Source organism: Homalodisca vitripennis, chromosome 5 (genome assembly GCF_021130785.1).
Source record: "Homalodisca vitripennis isolate AUS2020 chromosome 5, UT_GWSS_2.1, whole genome shotgun sequence".
Taxonomy (NCBI): Eukaryota; Metazoa; Arthropoda; class Insecta; order Hemiptera; family Cicadellidae; genus Homalodisca; species Homalodisca vitripennis.
This window is the reverse complement of record NC_060211.1, coordinates 173,809,206-173,830,115: the sequence shown is the minus strand read 5'-3', so window position 1 is coordinate 173,830,115 and position 20,910 is coordinate 173,809,206. Positions and strand designations below refer to the sequence as shown.

The following is a 20,910-nucleotide window of genomic DNA, read 5'->3' as shown; positions in this document are numbered from 1 at the left end:
CACTCCGTTAATTTTGTGCTCTCAAAGACCGAAGCTTTTGCAGAAACCAATCAGATTTAAGGGCTCCTGTTCTCTAATGTCCTTGGGGCTGAGGAGATATGCTCCCAGGTACCTTTTCCGAGTATCTACGATGGCAGGGCAATCTAACCAAATGTGCTCTGCTGACTCCTCCTCCTCTCCACAGAGTCTACATTCGTTACTCTGACTAAGGCCTACCTTCATAAGGTGCTTCCTCAGAGGGCCATGAGTTACTTATTGGATTGTAATACTATAGTACAAGATATATCAACAAATGTTACATGCTGGATTGCAATACTATAGTACAAGACATACGAAAGCCTGTGACCGTTTCACTTTATTATTTATTAATAATATAAAGAGATCTCAATAATAGTTTTAATATTAGTGTTATCACAAGAAAATAATCTGTTATACTCTTGTGAAGTTCAACAATTTATCTCAGGCCTAAGTGTATTAAATAACAGCTTATTTGTTACATCCAGGCCAATAATACATGCTATACTGTTATAAGGTTACCTATACTGGCTGCCATTTTGATTAACCCTATAAGAACAATGTTAAACATCAGACAATTTTATGACCTTATTATTTATGGACGTAGAATCATGAGAGAAGTCTCATTTTAAAGATATGATTAATAAGCATCTACATTTTAGTTTATCTTGTGAATATTGTACTCTTTATATATTCAAATCTATATTATTTAACAAGATTAAATGCACACCAGACTTTGGACAGCGTGTGAGGCTTCGTGTTAAATTGCTATAGACATGCTGATGTTTCTACAGTGTAGCTGAGTACTTGGCTTCTCCTTCAGGACTTACAGGCATTCGACTTGCCAATAAGAACAAAAATTGTACAGTTTGTTGTGTATCAGTGTATTAGAAATTTAGTTAAAAAAAAAGTTAAAGTTAAGTTAGTTAGTTAGTTTAATTAGTTTAGTATAAAATTTGTAATAATTGATGAGTCTTTACCAAAGCATTGTGCTTGTAACGCGTCTGTGACAATGATGTAAATAAATAAATTTTACCTCAAGATCTCGACATTTGTGGTTAGTGATGTGCTACTCCTGGACATCCATAAGGTTGCCCAGATTTAAGTGACACATCGGTTTTTGCTGTACCCAGGATAGGTTCAACTGGAAGGTATAAATCAGCCAGAAGTAAGCTGGGGGTACACAATACCTTACTAAAACTGAGGATGTAAAGTAAGATGGGATGTGAGACCTGTGTGTATGGGGTACTTCCCAGTCATGAGCGCACTACGAGAGGGTGTGCAGATGGGACTCACATAGTAGTTGTGTAGCGCGATGCCGGAGTACGCCAAGGCGTCGATATTAGGCGTTGGGATCTGGTTCGATCCATGGAAACCGACGTCGTTCCACCCCTGCAACAAATGACAGTCATAAGAGCTTCAGGAAGAATATTATAGATATACAGGGTGATTGAAAAGTAAGTTGCCCCCTCTTAGTTTTTTTTTCCAATTTTAGATATACTGTATAAAATGTTTTTGCGACAATCTTACTAGCTACTGTACATAGGGCTAGTATTATGATAGTTTTAAAATTTTTGACACTCAGGGGAAATGTGGGTGGGGGGCAACTCAAAATTTCCAAACGGCACTTATACTCTTGTAACATATAATTTTAAAGGTCTTGGTTAGTCAATAAAAAATACACTTAAAGAATTGAATTCGGACCTCTATAAAAGAAATGGCAGCCCCAAACGGATAATGTTGTAAAGTAAGTTGCACCCCCCCCTCACTTGTTTATTATTGTACATTTGTAAAACCTGTTTGTGGCACTGTTACTAGTTACAGAGGGTTACACTAATTATGATAGTTTTCCAATTATTGACCTTGAGGTAAAGGGGGTGGGGGTACCTCAAAATGTTCAAATAGCACTACATGGATGGTATAAGTGCCATTTGTATAAGTAGCTAGTAAGATTGCTGCAAAAACATTTTATATATCTAAAATAACAAAAAAGTTAAGCAACTTACTTTTCAATCACCCTGTATAAATACAACCCTTAAAGGTTGGAGTTGTCAATTTGCAAATGCTTTGATGGTTAAGAACATGAATTATTAATTTATTGTATCAAGGGCAAAGACAGGAATGTCTGTTGGAAAAGAGAATGCTTAATGTGCAACTTAAAATAAAAAAAAAAAATGCTACAAGTAATATTTTGCCACAAAATCTCTTGAATATCTAGTTCCTAGTTTTTTTTTTTCCTAAAATTGTACAAGATTTTCCAGAAAGCATCTACGAAAATTAATGATACTCTCTGACTATCATTGTTAACCATCCTCCCCTTAGATAGACTTCAACCCATACTGATGATTCCTTTAATTTAATAATCAAAATCTTTCTTTTAACAAAATTCTATTTTAAACTAAGTTATATGTATTATTGTGCATACTACAACAGCGAGTTTCTTGATGCTAGCACGTGTCCTATAATTGGAGCAATGTTTCTTACAAGTTGTTTCTTACAGTGTTTCTTACAGATATTACACTTCCTTGATTACTTCTTTAAAGAATCTTCAAGCTGAAGATGGCTCTCTAAACACAAGGCCAAAATATTTCAAGAATTGAGTTGTGTTAGTAATATATCAATGCAATTAGAATTGGTAAAAACTTAGATAGTTTTGGATTTAGAACAATCTTCTTTTAACCAGATGTTATGATTTTTGCTAATGAAAAAAATCAATAAAAAAACCACTCGCTTTTGAAGGCAGGATAATTGAATAATATAGCTTTAACGTCATTCCAAAGTCAAAAATTATATTTCTTCTCAGGTTGGCCAATGCTTGTAACTCAATTCATGAGGAGTTCTTCACCACTCTCACTTCCAGAGCTACATCTGCCCAAAAATATTAGTCCAATGAGGCTTTTGAAATGTACTTCTAAAGTTGGAAAATGAATATACAGGATTTTACTACTGATTACTTGTTCACAAAGTATCTAAACTGTATTTACGTCTTGAATTTTGAGCAAGCAGTTGGACAGACAGTTCACTAAAGTGGAGGAGATCTTATCTAGTTATTTCCATAATACCTCAATATGTCATAGTATGTCTGTATACACTTTCATCACATTCTGTTATGATTTTAAAATAAGCAAACATTGGTTTACTTATCTATAATCTCTATCTTTACCTGTATATTTTCAGGAAAGTCCCTTTGTTGAAAGTCAAACTTGAACTTACCAAATCGTCAGCAATAATGAACACTATATGTGGCCTGTTGATGTCAGAGTTTGAGATGACATAATTCAGGAGAATTGCAACCAGGAACAGGACTGTTTTCAAAAACATGTCACTGAAACAAAACGTAAACTGATCAGTTGGGCTGTTAATTAATTTAAAACATAATTAAGCAATATAACTCTTAAGTAGAGGATAATTAAGTTTTCTACAGTATCAATACATTGGATTTATACACCAATAGCAGTTAGTTACAAAGATTATTATCTTGTCCTGATCGAAGGGTTTTAATTTGTCAGAAAAACTAACATGTCGAACTTGAAATCCTTAGAGATAGCGCAGGTTCAAATCCTGTCTGTGACCGTTGCACTTTTTATCAGTACATCGATCTTGTACTGTATCGACTCTCCCCCTTATTCTGTTTGATAACATCCTCGCACAGGCCAGTGGCCCATGAGGATGGGCAGAACAAGGCTGAAAAGTGGATCGGCCTCTACTAAAAGAAATGTTTAAGACATCTAGTTAGAATCTAAAGCAATGAACAATATCACAGCAGCATTCACACAGTTGACCCTAAAATCAATATCGGGTTTTCTTGGACCAAGAGGAACGTTTGGCCGAAGTTTCAAGTCTCTAGTATCTTTCTTACAAGAGTTATTGCACAGATTGTGGACGGATAGATGATGGACGGACAGATGATGGATGAAAAGATGGTGGACGGACAAATGATGGACTAGCAGATGATAAACGGACAGATGATGGACGGACAGATGATGGATGGACAAATGATGGACTAGCAGATGATGAACGGACAGATGATGGACGGACAGATGATGGACGGACAGATGGTGGACGGATAATAATACGATATCAATAAGGCCCTATCTGATCCTTAGTAAAATTCAGCATATGATTGGAAATAACGTGATTGAGTCAATATATTATGTAAATATTTCAATACTTTGTTACGTAATGAAGGTTATTACATTTGGTAATACATCCACTGTAGGTGACACCTGTGTGTAGGCATTATGTTTAATGGCAATTTTAATGTGTAACCGTTCTGAAAGTGATTTAAACTGTCATAAAAATTATTGCGGATTCAGCGGTTGGGGATAGGTTGCGAAGTTCTTAAACTCGCTTATTAGCGAACATCTCAGAGGTGAAATGTACGAAATTTCAAAGCATAATCCGTTTGTATTTTCGAATATTTCGTGATGATAAAAATAGTATCGCGGTTTTCCGAGGATTTTCGCGGTCAGTTTGAAAAGTGCTTGAAATCATTTCGTAGTCAGGAAGTAAACTACTCTCCTGTTTCAACCTCAGCACCCAATATTTATGAAGATTCGTGATGCGTTGAGAGTATTATCTTTGATTATTTTTAACGTTTTTACCGAGTACTATAGAACTCATGCGGTAGTGGCAATTTTTATTTTTCTACAGTTTTCTATATTATAGAATTATCACAAGTTTTTCAAAGATTCCCGCAGTTAGGCGAAATTTTCAAACCCGTATCTTAGCGAGCAATGAGAGGCAAGACGAACATGTTTACAAAGTTCCATATAAATCTGTTTTGGAGTTTTGAAGATTTAGTGATGATTCAGTAAGTGATATTTGTTTTTGTTTAGTTTAGTTTTTTTTGTATATAGATTATGATGATGTAATAGCACAGTAAATACAATTTAATTAAACCCCTTTCAGCAAACTCCCAAGTCTTTTGCAGAAAATATGCACGTCTACAATATGTTAAAAAAATGTAATTATATTTTCTTCCAAAATTCTTGTTAATTGGTAGCGTTTCATGATATCAAACAGAGGAAGGCTAGCCAAATTTTTTTCTCTAAGACAAGAAGCTTAGATAATGCATTTAGTACTAAAAGGGTCTCTGCGCTGCTTCCGGAGTGACAGGATATTCTGGATGTTAAACTTGGGATTCTTCCTGTTGAGATCCATGAGGAAGAATTTAGGCCATTAATCTCAAGTAATGTCCCCTCGGAAGAAGGGGAAGCCAGCTCTGAACTCTGGTGGGACACCCTTATGTCTAGGCTAACAACAACCTTTGACTCTTAGAGAACTCCACCAACTCCAATAGCATCGCCCACATTAGGAACCTATCGAGCTACCTTTGCACCCAGATCTCAACCCAGATTTGCGGCTCCTGGAAGTCCATACGGTTGCCCAGATCCAAGTGATACATCGGTATTTGCTGTACCCAGTGTAGGTTCAACTGGAAGGTATAAACCAGCCAGAAGTGAATTATAAATTATCAGGCGAGTCTATCAAGAAATCCTGTCAAGGTTGTGTACTTAACAGCAATGTGAATGACAATTGGTAGTATAGACTCAAAAAAGCAAAACATATTTGTGATTGTTTGCACGAAAGTAAGCGAATGGAAAGAAGAAAAACCAAATATTCTTTAACAAATAAAAAAAATCCAATATAACATGTATAATCTAATAAGTTGAGCCCCACACATAGAGGAGTACATTGTTATTAAAACAAATAAACTGATATAACTGATCATCGAAGGATTCGCAAAACGTAACGAAAAAGTTACCGCACAGATGGACTCACTGCCCTTTCACCATTTGGTCCCAAAATCAACAAAATTCTTCCTTGGATCCAGAATAGCCTGTATATCAAGTTTTAAGTCTATATGTCGTTTCTATCAAATGTGATCGCATAAACATACAGACAACAACGTTATTATTTAAAAAGGCTCGGTCGGGTCCTTAATTAAAATCACCTGTTATTTTTCTCTTGTTCCTAAACAAGATAGGAATCCACCACACCATGTGTCGCGTAACGAGTTATGAACAGCTATGGATGGAACTAAAATGCAAGAGTGCGCTGATATCGTATCTTATTACTAAATTTTAACATTGTCTTTCCTTGAATTTTGGTGTTTAGCTTGTTCACCTTCCTTTTATTCCAGCGTCTCGTATCTGACGCTGTCTCAGACTTGATTCCCGGTATCTTGAGTCATGTTTGTCTGAAGAGACCCAAAGAAAGTCGACGGTGAAGAAGCTCAAAACGAAACATTTACATCGTTTCGACATCAGAGACACCTATAAATAGGTGAAGTGGTAGTCTCATTGTCTCATCAGGTACACAATTACCAGCCGCTGCAATAAAAGGAAGGTGAACTAGAGCTAAACTCAAAATTCAATTGAATCAACCCTTCCTACCATTAAATTTCTACTGTTTTCTTTTGTCTTTTACTCTATGAATGAAAATATGTTAAAATGTCATGATCGTACTCAGATTGTTTTAAATGTATTTATTCTGCTATTTTTTCGTTGTCACATGGTTACCTCGTGTACCAATAAAACCTTTGTAAAAATATTCGCTAACGCTCAGCCACATCCCATGGAATAACACGCATCATCATTGAACTCAGTGTTGCTTAGATAGAAATGAAGCTTCGTGCAAAAGTTCAAGTCTGTAGATATCTTGCGGATAGACAGATAGACAGAAATGGTTTTGTCCAATTTCTCGAGTGATAGGCTTCACTAATGCTCAGCCAACCAATAATGACAAACACTCTTAGTTACACATTACAATAATGATGAAATATCTGAAAAAAGGAAATTAACTTGAAATTAATTTACAGTTAGTGAAAGGTTGGAAATGGATATTGATTGACGTGTTTTATCAACAAGCGCGGATTTAAATTTATTTGTGACGGATGTGAGGTGAATTGTCACATTCTGGGAACTTGAGATTTGTGGAATACGAATCCTTCCCAAACAAATAGAATGGGATGTTTAGGAGCATTCCCAGAAATGGTCATAAATTTAACTGAACAAAGTGCATCCCCTACACGAATATGTGATTATGTTTTAACTTTAAGATGAAATAATTTCTCGTGGAATGAACAGAGCTTTTCGGTCGTCAGAGAAGACAGTTTCTTACAAACCACACAAAAGCTCAAACAAAAACTGATCACATCATATTAGAGAGCAACTGCTGACTCTCGACCAGGGAACACACAGAACTAAGCAAGCTCTCAGCACACAACTTAGGCCTAATGTAATAGGTTGCATCGTGTATTTAATAAATATTATGGAACTATATTGAAACTAGCTGTACCCGCGGCTTCGCACGCTTTTCGTAAGCTTTGCCCGTATATGAGCACTTCTGGTTCAAGTGAAATTATATTTCTAATGCCTATATAGAGTTTGTATCGTTTCCACGATCAAGAAAATCTGTGAAATGTATGTTTATAGCCATCGTACACGTAGGTACGGTACATGTACTTTATTATAAAGTGGTCTAACACTAAAGCTTTAGGTTCAACTAGAAATGAATTTTAAAGACAAATCGTACATCATAACCTAGCGCCTTCAAAATAGTGTTTGGCTTAATAATATTTAATATAAGTATCTGTCTCGTAATTGCAGTTAATTAATGTGCAGGCGGTCTTTAAAACTTTTATCTTTTGCAGCGCCGCCTGGTGGCGAGTGCATAGCACATAAAACTTATCCGTGAAAAAATACATATACATACAAATTTTCATGATGATCGGTAAAATAGTTTATTTTACTAACTATTTGCATATAATTATTATATTAAAAGCTATTGTACTGAATTTTGTAGGCTAAGGTAAAGTTAGGAAATAGAAAAATTGCAATGAATAAGTAATATATGCAAATAGAATGAATTGTTGGCCTATAAAGCGTAAACTATGGAATGTATTGTTTTAGATTAGGTCGTTATCACAGTTTCTTCATCTCAGTAGTCTACTCTTGTAATATGTTCAGTTGAATTTTTCCAAGGACAATTAATTTCCACCTTAGATTCACAACATAAAAATGTTAAAGGTTATTGTTATTGTATATTGTTTCCTCAGTAATGCAAACAGGATGTAAAGGAACTAAAACTAGTTATAAAACTAGTTATGAGTCGTAAATAATAAATAAATATTGTACTCATAAGTGAAATAAGCTTCCTGCTTCTTGAATATTTTTAAGTTGGATATTTGCTATGAGATTTAAATCGTAGTTTCATAAGTAACGTTTTTTATAAAAAATAAACTAATGTAGTACGTTAATAAGTTATCTAACCAATGACTAATACAATTTGTAGATTCTTAATTTTTCTATAACTAAAATATAAAAAAGGAAATCAAAAACATACATAAAGCGATTACCGAAAGCTGAATATAAATACCATTTTAAAAATATAGGATCATGATAAAGCAAAATTTAGCTAAGAAATGTGGTAGATATTGAGTAGCATTTATTAGTTGCTAATTTATTACAACTTAAGAATAAATTTAAATAATCAAAGTTCAACTGCATAGCTTAGCTGCATGGAGACTATCTTATTAGCAAAGTATTTATTCATTCCGGTAACCAATTATTCTTTAATGCTTTGGTTCTGTATAAGGTATTATGGATTACAATAAAATAATCTGATTGGCATGAAACATAAACATAATATAATAACTAAATACTGTGGTACTAAAATTGGTACCTTAGTGAGCTAAAATAAATATTACTACGTTACTAATCTGTAATTTAGCTACTATTAATTCTACGAGTAATATATACTATATGTTAATTATAAATTTCAATATAGCACTTTACAAACATGTAATACGTATCTACACGTATAATCGTAAACCTTTCAACAATTTGGTAACAAAATCACTTGACGTTAGCCTAAGGGCCTAGAATGCCTGCCTGTGACATAAATTTTGAGCCCTTTCCGCTGTAGGGCCTATTGTAGTGATTAGCCTGTGGGCTGGCTCCAGCCCAATCCCTAGCCTGTGATTGTAACGCAATCAAACGCTATTGTCTGTGTTGCTAATTTGTCGGCTGCCCTGTCTCTAATAGCCTAATTAGGCTACTGTAGTCGTTAATCTCCGTGCCTTGCAACAATCTCCAGTAGTCCTCCTCCGTAGACTAACGGTTATAGTCTCGGCTCTCTAACCGAGAGATCACGGGTTCAAATCCCGGGTAGGTCCAATCATGAACTTTGACAATAAAAACCAGTGCACATCGAAGCCAGCATGGCTAAGACGCTGAGGCTTAAATGAGATTTAAAAAAAAATCTCCAGTAGCATCATGTACAATATTAAACCTACACTACATCACATAGATATTGTTTGAAAATCCAATAATCTGAACAATTTGGGGATGATTTAAAGCAAATACATTAAATAAGGATGTATCACGGCCTATAATATATAATCTATAATTTGTGTTATAAATATGTTTCGAAGTAATTCCAAATTTAAAAAAAAAAACATAGTAAACCTTTTTAAAGGAATTACTTGACAAATTTTATTGCACAGAATATCTTGTATATTTTTAGAAGTAAATATTGCAGTTTTACTACGGCATACCTAGCATTGCACTCTTAAGGATGTGCCTCATAGAACTAATTACAAATTCACTCCTAGTTAACAACTAAAAATTATGATGAGATCATAATAGAAAAGGTACTCACGTCCATCCTATGATAACCTTAAGCTGTGATCATCCTGTTAGTAGCATCATAAAAAGAGTATCATTTGATGAAATTGAAGTCCAGCCAGGGTTTATCATAATTTCTTTTGTAAATTGGGATAAGTACCAAAATACAAATTTTAATTGAACTGTTAAAATATTTGACTGTTTATCTTGTGGCCATGGATTATATAGGCTTAGAATAATAGTGAGTTTATTTCTTCGGGGTTCCACTACAAATTTGTAGCACTGTGTAAATTATTGATTCATAAATCATAAATTATGATTAGTAGTCAAAATTTTATTTAAAACCTCTTTTACGTCAACGAAATTACACCTTTTATTATGTGATTGCTTGTAGCACACATTACATCCAACGATATTTGCTGCACCCTAAAAAGAAAACAATCTTTCCAGATCCTGGACACGGTCGTTAGAGGGATGATGCATATTCTCTTTTGACCGTATGTAAATTATGATGACTCACCGACAATGACCGCCTAGCGCCTACCTTTGACCATGAGCTAATGTAATGACTATTGTCCCTTTGCCAGAATTGAGCGCGGCCGATTCTACAAGGTCTTCGGCGCAGCGCTTCATCTTCTTCAATCAAAGTATGAGAGTTAGCTATCCTCTGGTGGGTTGTCGTGACCAGGGAGAGTGGAATATAACAGTCGTTGGATGATTATAACAGTTGGCCTATGTAGACTATCAACCGCGAGTTCAGCGATATTGGCAAAATATATGGGCTGCGGTATAGTAAGAGGCCAGCACTACAATAGAATCATATTTAAAAAATGTTGACACGAACGTTATAGATATCTACAGTATATATATATATATATATATATATATATATATATATATATATATATATATATATAAAAAGAAAGTCGTGTTAGTTACACTATTTATAAGTCAAGAACGGCTGAACCGATTTGGCTGAAAATTGGTTGGGAGGTAGCTAAGAACTGGGAGAAGGACATAGGATACTTTTTTATCCCGTTCCCGATTTAGGATTCCGCCCCACTGGTCTCTAAAAGTTCAGAAATACCCGTAAGAAATGCATTGCAGCAAACATATGTTATTAAGTGAAAGAGCTTTTTCAAATTTAATCAGCTGTTCTTTGTAAACATATATATAATGCGACAAAAGAAATTTATATGTTTATAATATAATTTAATTACTATTTTAAATTTCTTTACACTTATAGTTTGAAAGCATAGAGTAAGCTTTAAGCCGCGTTTACACTGGAAACAAAACCTGTTTATAAACATTGTTTCTGGAACTTTTGTTCCAGAAAAAATGTTCCTGGAACTTTGTTTATATTTTGCTACTATCATGAAATATTTTGCACACAATGTTCCTAAACATTTTAGGTCAACCACTCTTGAAGATGTCGTCTGACGAGGAGGATGTTCTTCTTCTAGCTGCCACTACCTGTGTTTTGTTATGTGACAGAGAACCCAGGAGGTTCTGGGTAAGGCCTTCACTTGTGTCACGAGGTGTTTATAGTGGAAGTGACCTATTCAAAGACCTTAACCCTAGAGAGCTAACGTGTTCAAAAAGTTACGTTAAAGCTAACGAATCGTAAAAATTACGACAGGATTAAAAAAATGTATAAATACATTTTATTTTACAAAAATGCCATTTAATTGCGTATAAACACTTATAATACAGCTTAGTAAACCTTTTTAAAACTAAGTCTATGGTTAAATCTCATCTGTACAATGGACACAGCATCTTCCGCGATGCTCGGCACAGATTGGCTTGGCACATCGGCAGCAAAAGATTGACGTCATCCTCTGTTTTGCTGATGGACATATTCCACAAATTGTACGACGGGGGTGTTGAGGGATATTAACTTTGTTTGAAGAGGTGCCTTAATTATTTCAGCAATTGATTGGCGGAGTTTTCTTGGCAAGTTTGGGTAGTTCATACGGTGCTGAAGCCATGGTGTGATGAGGTCATATTGGATTTGCATTGCAAAGTTTCTCCTTGAAAGCGTTTTCGGGCCCATTTTTCACCATGTTAATAGTGTAAATAACATAAGAATTTACTAGCATGTTATTTATCATGCCAAAAAATACACATGATGGCCACCGCCTCCTCTTTCGGTTGCACGTCATTTGATGGCACATTTGGTCTAAAGTATCAACTGCACCTTTGGTTGCGTTGTACGTCTCAATGATTAGAGGTTTTTTTGAGTCCTTATCAATTGATGGCTTTTCATGACAAGTCGATAGAAGCAACACATTTTTGGAATTCTTGACTTTGTATGAAACCATTGTTTTCATTCCATAGAAACAAAACATACTGACAACTTGTTCTACCAACAGAACGCATAAATAATTATTGGTAGACCTGATGATTTATGTTTCTCAACAATGTTCCTATATCTAAACGTCTTGGGTTTCCGAAACATTCCACAATGTTTATAAACACCCTTTGATCTTACCGCTTTCTACGGGAAACAAGAAACATGTGGAGAAAACCGAATTTCTGTTCCGAAACATTGTTTATAAACATTGTTCCAAGTAGTTATTCTTCGATTTGAGGAACATTGTTCCGAAACACTGTTTATAAACATGTTTTATTTCCAGTGTAAACGCGGCTTAAGAGAAACAGCAAATTTTGTTTCAACTGTTTCTGCAATCACTGTTAAACATAGACTTTACTATCCAGATAATACAATTCAAATTTGACGTAAAAATTCACCTTTAACTGCAATATTTATCTAATATAAACCATGCTCATGCTTGATCAGAAGAGCAATGCAGATATCAAAATTACTATCTTACGTTGGCTACAAATATAAAGAATGTTATAAAACCAACATTAGTTGTTTTTTTTTTGACAGAAGTATGGTTCTCAAAACTCCGTGTGTACATATTCTCTCGATCGAGACAACAAAGCAAGCTCAATCATGGCATCGGAGATATAACTAATTTAATCCAGAAGTGATACACGCGCAAAGCTTAAAATAAAAACCATACGCAATTTCGCTTAACATCTGAAGCTCATAATCATTAGACTGTAATAATATGTACCTAAGATATGCCTATTTTCGTTTCAAAATTACATTGAGCGCCATCATTTATTACATTGAATTCCGCGCTAATGAATTCCGACTTTTTGACTCCTGTCCACGATGGTCTAATATAGTTCAATTGTATACAAAAATCATAGAATATTGGAGAAAAATTCCAGTTATTTCACAGGTGCATATTGAGACTGTTTTAAAATTTAAATCTTAAATAGATGAGCTTGGAGTATCTGTCAGTGACTATCATTTATCTCAGAAGGGTAATAACGACGTTTAAAAGAAATATGCTCTCCTACGTCCCAATTTTTCTGTAGAAAATCGCGTGCGAAGCCGTGGGTAACAGCTAGTTTTAAATTATAATATAATTCAGCTGTTTTCAATCTAAAAGATTAATAATTTATTGATGAATAAAAACCTATGTTATGTATATCTATAAATAATAACAAACAAACAGTTTAACATTTAGTTTCTTTTTACTGTTTTTAAGTATAAATTTGTGTGACAGCTAGTGACACAACACATATACTAGCGGCCATTACTCAAATACCATATAAGCGATAGTGATTATACATTGTTTGAATTAATTTGGAACAATATTGTTATTTAATACATTAAAAAGAGCTGATAAACATTAATTGTAAATAACTGTAATAAAAATGTTTTTGTATTTGACAGTTTAAGTATTTCTAATTGATACGATAATTTGGTACCCTGACACGATTGCAGTGGTGGCCTCTTACTATACTGCAGCCAAATATATGTCACCGTATTTTGTTAGCTTAAAACGTCCCACCAGACCACACACCTAAATGCTCTTCATTTAACCACACAGGCAAAAATTAAGCTCCCCCAATACCGGTGACCATCCCAAACTAACGTTTCCCATTTTAGATCCATCATTGTCAGAGGTAACAGTCATGCCAGTCATGTCACTGGACTTGCAGCGACATGATGGGACCTGTGACCTCGATTGACGGCATGTGCTTGCCCGGCGCCATGCTGCTTGGTATCTTCAACACAAGATAATTGTCGCCTCTGCCCGGAACTTGCTGTGGAGCGTTGATAGCTCGCTCCTGTGACCTGGAGGTGGTCACGTAGCAACACCTCTAATCTATGGGACATACATTAGCCAGACCGAAAAACACCGAGATCGTTCTAGCCACCCTGACATAATCAAGCCCTGAAACCGATCCAATCTAGACTGTGCTTGTGAATGCATTCGAGGAGCTGGCAATTCGACACAGCACCCAAGTAAGTCCGTAGCTATTACATCAGTGCGTGGAGATTTCAGATTACGAGCGTCCTCTCAAACAAAATTAAAACGCCCTACTACGGTGTCCCAGAGGGTTCTACACTTCGGATTTCTATTTCTGACCTATATCGGAAGATTTAATTATGTAATCCAGCACGAATCTAATTTTCTTACAGATTAACACAAGAATAGAAATCACCTATTACATGAAATTAAACGGATGTACTCACTGAAATTAATTTGAAAGCGAATCAGTAACATTTCTACTTTTGTCAGCATGGGTTCTCATACAGACATCTTGTGTGTGGGTGATGTCCTTTTAGAAGAGAGTAATTCTACAAAGTTCTAAGAATGATCCTACATCCTTATGCTTACCTGGAACGAGCATGTTTGTATGGTTTCTGCTAGAGTCACCTCTGACATCTATGCTCTGCTTAATGAAGCAATGTTCTGTTCTAAGGCATTTGAAAGAGCCATACTATGGCTTAATCCCACATAGTACTTGTGGAGCGAGACTTTGGAAAAGTTGTGCCAAAAACAAAATGGATCGAGTCTTCAGACTCCAAAAAAGCGTTTGTAATAAAATCAGCAAGATGATAGAAAGACGTGAAACGAAGCTTTCAGGGAGTTGGGATTGCTGATTTAGCCTTGCCTCTGTATTCTCGAAATGGTCGTGAATTGCAGATCTAAGTGCGCCTCGATTAGTGGCGACGGCGTTCATAAATTTGAAACCAGAGACAGGAACAAATTCCGAACTCACCAATACAGACTGACGACAGCTTCAATAAATAATTCTGACAACAAAAATCAATTTAAAACTCGTCTCAAACGCCCTTTGGTGTCACAAACGTTTTGCTCTGTTGATAAATTCACGATGAGCCGCTGGGATATCTAACAAGGCTGGATCCTGATGTCACTGCGGTTGTGTCTGGAACACGTCTGTACTCAGACCGGTTTTCGGATAATTTTACCGGGGCCCGGGCTTTCAGGGGGCCCGGCCGGGCCCCACTACACGTCAATTTAACGGACAGTGTCGACGGACGAGATAGCTCAATCTAATAACGGTAACACTATTACAGGGTAAATTTGTAATATCGTTCATTACAAATTCAAAGAAACTGTGGCTATTACACCACTTTTAAAATAATAATCTTTCTTTTGATTTAACAATCTCGACCGTGTTCATTTACATCCTGCATTTAAACGGAAAAGCCAATATTAGTTCCTGCGATCAAATAACGAATAGCTCAACACTTGTCTTCGGTCTGATCCAATGAATCGTAACTGGAATGTCGATACAAAAGACGAACTATGTTTAGTTGTGAATAAAAATAAATGTATAAAGCACGTCTTTTAGAGTTTACTAAATTAATCTAAGCAATAAATACTACTAAATGTAAATAATACAATACTTTCCAAATTATTTATTTTTTGGACGAGGCCTTTCGATACCAAAGGTTTCATCATCAGGCGACTCCACGTGAAGTCGGGGCCGGGCGAATATCTTTTCCGGGCCCCCAAAGCTAAGCACGGCTCTGGTTTTAAATCTGGACGAGTGTACATAAATTAAACCTGAATGTGCGTAATTGTTCCTTCAATAAAGGGTCTAACAATTGAATTAAGTAAACTTTGTAACGATTGCGATACAATGTATATTATGAATATAATACAACAAAGAGATTATTGTTGCGTCTACGAAGATCCTAATAATATTATAAATGTGAAAGTGAGTTTGTTTGTTACGCTTTCACGCGTAAACTACTCAACCGAGTGCGCTGAAATTTTACATGGACATTCTTAGGGTCCCTGGGATGAATATAGGCTTATTCTTATTTTGATAATTCCTCCGGGCTACGCCCCACTGGTCTTTTAAGTTGTGAAATATTAATTAACAGAGCATTTCTAATGTAATCACCTGTTTTGTGCAAACGTTGTCTATTATTTACAATTTGTTTACATTTATAGTGAATACAAATTTTTAACGCATTTTAAGATTTCAGCGATTAGGTAAGTCGAAGTAAAATCTTACAAGATGCCACAAAACACAAGATGGTCAAAATTTGACACCGAAGACTCCCTTTGAAGCACTCGGCAAGACTACGCTACGATGAAAGTTCGCTGAACTGTGCTTTTTATCAAATGTACTAACTCCAGCTCTAAACCTTATAAAGTACTATCAATATATTTTAGTTTATAAAGAAACAAACGCGTAGTGTCATTGTTACTGTACTTTTAGCTGTACATTCTTATCAAATATTAAATATAATGTTACTATCTATCATTCACTGGAACCAGCAGTGGCCATACAAAGTGCAACGCCTACTAATTGCGTGCCAAAAAGGCAGGTAACCTTTACTTTATACTAGCAGTTACCCACGGCTTCGCACGCGATTTCCTACAGAAAAATTGGGACATTGGAGGCATATTTCTTTTGAACGTCGTTATTACCCTTCTGAGATAAATGGTAGTCATTGAAAGATACTCCAAGCTCATGATCTGTTAAAGATTTAAATTTTATAACAGTCTCAATATGCACCTGTGAAATAACTGGAATTTTTCTCCAATATTCTATGATTTTTGTATATAATTGAACTATATTATCCCAGCGTGGGCAGGAGACAAAAAGTCGAATTCATTAGTGCACATACAATGTAATAAATGATTGCGCTCAATGTAATTTTGAAACGAAAATAGGCATATTGTAGGTACATATTACAGTCTAACGATTATGAGCTTCAGATGTTAAGTGAAGTTGTGTATGGTTTTTATTTTAGGCTTTGCGCGTGTATCACTTCTGGATCGAATTAGTTATATCTCCGATGTCATGATTGAGCTTGCTTTGTTGTCTCGATCGAGAGAATATGTACGCACGGAGTTCTGAGAACCAACTTTAAATTATGTAAACATATATTTCTTTTGTCGCATTATATATGTTTACAAAGAACTGCTGATTAAATTTGAACAGGCTCTTTCACTTAATAACATATGTTTGCTGCAATGCATTTCTTACGGGTAATTCCCTAACTTTTAGAGACCAGTGGGGCGGAATCCTGACCACGGGAACGGGATAAAAAGTATCCTATGTCCTTCTCCCAGTTCTTAGCTACCTCCCTACCAATTTTCAGCCAAATCGGTTCAGCCGTTCTTGAGTTATAAATAGTGTAACTAACACGACTTTCTTTTATATATATATATATATATATATATATATATATATATATATATATATATTATATATAGATTTAAAGACTGTAATCAAACCTAAATAATTAGTTGTCTTTTGATAAAAGTAGGGTTCTTAGAGCTGTTTATGTATTTTCTTGATTCGAAAAGAGACAAAATCAGCAATGGGACAAAAAATAATAGCACCGAAGTTTAGTAAATTACAATGGCCATAAATATACACTTAACATATTACGAAATTGAGTGCGAAGCCGCGGGTAATTGCTAGTTCAACAATAAGGGAAGTGGATATATAAGGAGCAGTAGTGATCTGATGATGACAGACAGCGACCAAATCTGGAATACACCGAGAATAAAACTGCCATCTTTGTACATTTGCATACATTTTCACATTGTACTACTACTTTACAGTTAGTTTACTTTATGATTAACCTCATGAGGAAGTCAGTTTGAGGCGGAATCATCAGGCAGAGTGCTTTTAACCCAGCTAATACAATCGTGTTATCGGTTGTTTTCTAGCTTTAATGATCTTGCAAAATCATTGGTTGATGCAGTAACTGTTGTGTCATCAGCAAAAGAAAATACTGATGTAGTGGAGAACGCGTGCGGTAGGCCGAGAACATATCGATGTGGTCATATGATCTGTTTTATGTGACGTTGGTTTGAAGAGGAACCACGGAATTTTCGAAAGTTAGAGAGTTCTGTAAAAATGATTTTTTACAGATGTATTTTCAGTTTTAGAACTGCATGTAGCTTAGATTGATTTTTCGAATTACGAAGGGACAGAAAATTGTTTATTTTCCGTCTGATATTATTTTTTATAAAATCTTAAATTAACTTGTAATGGTATTTTGGAATTCCTATTTTAATTTTATTGACATACACAGTTGTTATGTACGTCTCCCTAAGAGCTTTAAGCTTTATGACTAAAATTACAATGGAACATAGATATTTTCAGCAGCTAGTTTAATTAATTGCACATTTTTTTTTGAAATTTTAGTTTGTGCATCCGAAGATTACAATAGAAGATTCTAATTTTGCGAATCAATAAGACCATTTTTGTTTATCATTCATAATTTCGATTTTGTCAGTACCTTGCAAAAGGAAAATATTTATTTAAAATTTAAATAACTTTTATGAGAAACGTGTTTTTTAACTTGTTATTTTTAAATTTTATGTAACTTTGCAGCGATTGTGTGAATTTTATTTCAATCCTCAATACATAATGTTCAAGTTTGCTTTGCAAAGTTTCCGGTTGTTTTTCCTTAGTTTATACTAGTTAATTAATGAGTATTCTGGTTAGCCATATAACAAAGATTAAATTTTAAACGTATTTCTGGATATCAAAGTTAATACTTGAACACCAATTTCTTGATACTTGATCGTTACAGTAAAAAACATGACGAAGGTGGCTGGCTTAGCGAAAGATAAGGTTTAAAGGAGTTAAGCCATGTTCGCTACTAGTAGGAGTACCTGTCACTACTAAAACACTACTAGTGAGTAATTCTTCTACTACTATACACTGAGCCGTCTGGAAGCTAAAGTGTAAAACGAGTAAATAAGCAATGAGACATTACGTAGCTATTCAATGTGATTGTTGAGTTTAGCTCCAGATCACCTTTCTCTTAGTGCAGCGTCTGGAATATGGCGAACATGACTCCAGATTCCAGGAGTCAAGTCTGTGACAGCGTTAGATTCCAAACGCTGCACTAGGAGGAATGTGAAGTGGAGCTTAACTCTACATTCACGTCAAACAAAAAGTAAGTTGCGTTACTAATTGGTTTATTGGAGCAATGTATTTTTTATAAAGTGTAAGCTCGAGAGTTTGAATTGTTATTGAAATAAATTGGATTTTTACTTTACGTTCAACAATATAAACACGAATATTGTTGTTATTATAAATTAGTTTATCAAAATTATAAAACATACTCCATATTTTAGACGTAAACATATTTCATTACATAAATTTAAACATAAAACATAATTTTTTGTGTAAAATAAAATTATAGTCATTTGTAAAAAGTTTGTTATTGACGATGGAAGGTTTGGCAAGATAACAGGATTTCGGAAATTTGCCATCGTTATATGTTGCAAAAGGTATGACACAACGTTTCGAGGATTGGAATCTACCCTCTTCGTCAGTATCCCACTTTCATCCGTGCTGGTGTCATGTGTGATTGTATTTCTCGTACTCGTGACTTGTGTTCGGGACTTGCATTCTCTGCAGTGACAACGCCTGGACTGGACTCCAAGCAGCTTTTGGGTATGTTTGAACCCTTTTCTTTCCCCTCTTTTCTTCTTTCCGTTCTTTAATTTTGTACGAGATGTACTAATACTTCCCTTACTTGACGAAGAGGATAGATTCCAATCCTTGAAACGTTGTGTTATACCTTTTGTAACATAATTATAACGATGATAAATGTCCGAAATCCTCTTACTCTGCTAAAATTATAGTGTCTTCCTTAGAACAACGCAATGTGATGTAAGAAATACCTTTTGAAAGTGATAATCAGTAAATTAAACATGAACTGAAGTCAGAGAACATCAGGTCATTTATTCTAGATGTTGAATCGCACTTAATTGCTCTTGAAGCGCTTTTTGCAGAAGTCATCAGCTATTATATGTCTCAACCGCGCGTTTGTCTCCTATTGTCTTGTTGCTAAACCGACATGTCTTGCCTCTCAACATGAGTGAAAATTATATCATACCAGACAATGAAACCGACATTGTTTTGAAATCAAATATCCCTTCCGGCGCAAAAGGAAAAAGATGTATTTCATGCATTGCTGTATCTCTATTTTTCGAACGGAAGATGAATTATTAGTTGTTGGGATCAATTTATAAGATACGATTGTAGGACTGTAGGTCCACGCCTAGTTTGACGAGGGTGGCTGACGTCACTTTTCTGCAGGGTAGGACAGTTAGTCCACGCCGACACCTGTGGACTCACTGTCCTACTTTTCAAAACTGACCTGGCCGTGCATTAGTTTTTCTACCTGCACTTATTCTTTGTTCTGGTCAGTGATGTTCCCACTACATTCGCACAGCGTACTGCTAAAGCAGCAAATATTAACAACAGTTTACTCAAGCTATCACATATGAAGTGGATTACTAGTAGGGATTATATCTTAACGAATTCCATATAGCATTATATTACTATCTGATTAATTTGGCGTTGCCCTAATGAATCATAAACATCTACAGTAAGTTTGTATTAGTTATTCCTTAGATTGGACCATCGTTTGTATAATACTGTATATACCAGTAGACACTATAATCGTTACAGACATTCTTAAGTTAGAAATGGCGTAACTAACCTGACTATGTATATAATTTCGTTTCATTCTTTTTGCAGCTGTCTTATGTAGTGTACTGAAAATTATTTAGCAGATATAGAGTTTAGATCTCGAAACATCCATTCGAGTGCTGCAGTGTGAGTACGACGATCCCTTGTCAACCCCTTGTCAAAAGAAACCCGTGAGTCGGACAGTGGGTCCCAGTCCGGGACCGTGGACCTACTGTCCACCCCTTAAGAAGTAGGTAAGAAATGCTTCCGGCAGTTTTATGACGTGGACCTACAGTCCGTTTACCATAAGATACAATATTGATGATATGACGATTCTTTAATGCGAATGCGGAGTTTAGCTCCAGTTCATCTTCAGCGCCTGACCAAGGACGTAGTCCGAAATAAATTGGGGGGAGGGTTAAGACGAAATTGGGGGAATTCTCCGGAAACGCTAATTTTTTTT

At 35.4% G+C, this 20,910-nt stretch overlaps 1 protein-coding gene across 2 annotated transcripts in view; it reads right to left on the bottom strand.

Moving 5' to 3' along the window:
- The window catches only part of LOC124363198 (arylsulfatase B-like), a 48,755-nt gene that overhangs the window by 16,439 nt on the left and 11,406 nt on the right, over positions 1-20,910 (bottom strand). For both annotated transcript variants that reach the window (XM_046818359.1, XM_046818358.1), the window contains exons 2-3: positions 3,229-3,340; positions 1,248-1,407 (exon numbers count right to left, since the gene is read on the bottom strand). In XM_046818359.1, the coding sequence (XP_046674315.1) occupies positions 1,248-1,407; positions 3,229-3,336 (268 nt within the window). In that variant the 5' untranslated portion in view covers positions 3,337-3,340. The remainder of the gene's footprint in view (positions 1-1,247; positions 1,408-3,228; positions 3,341-20,910) is intronic.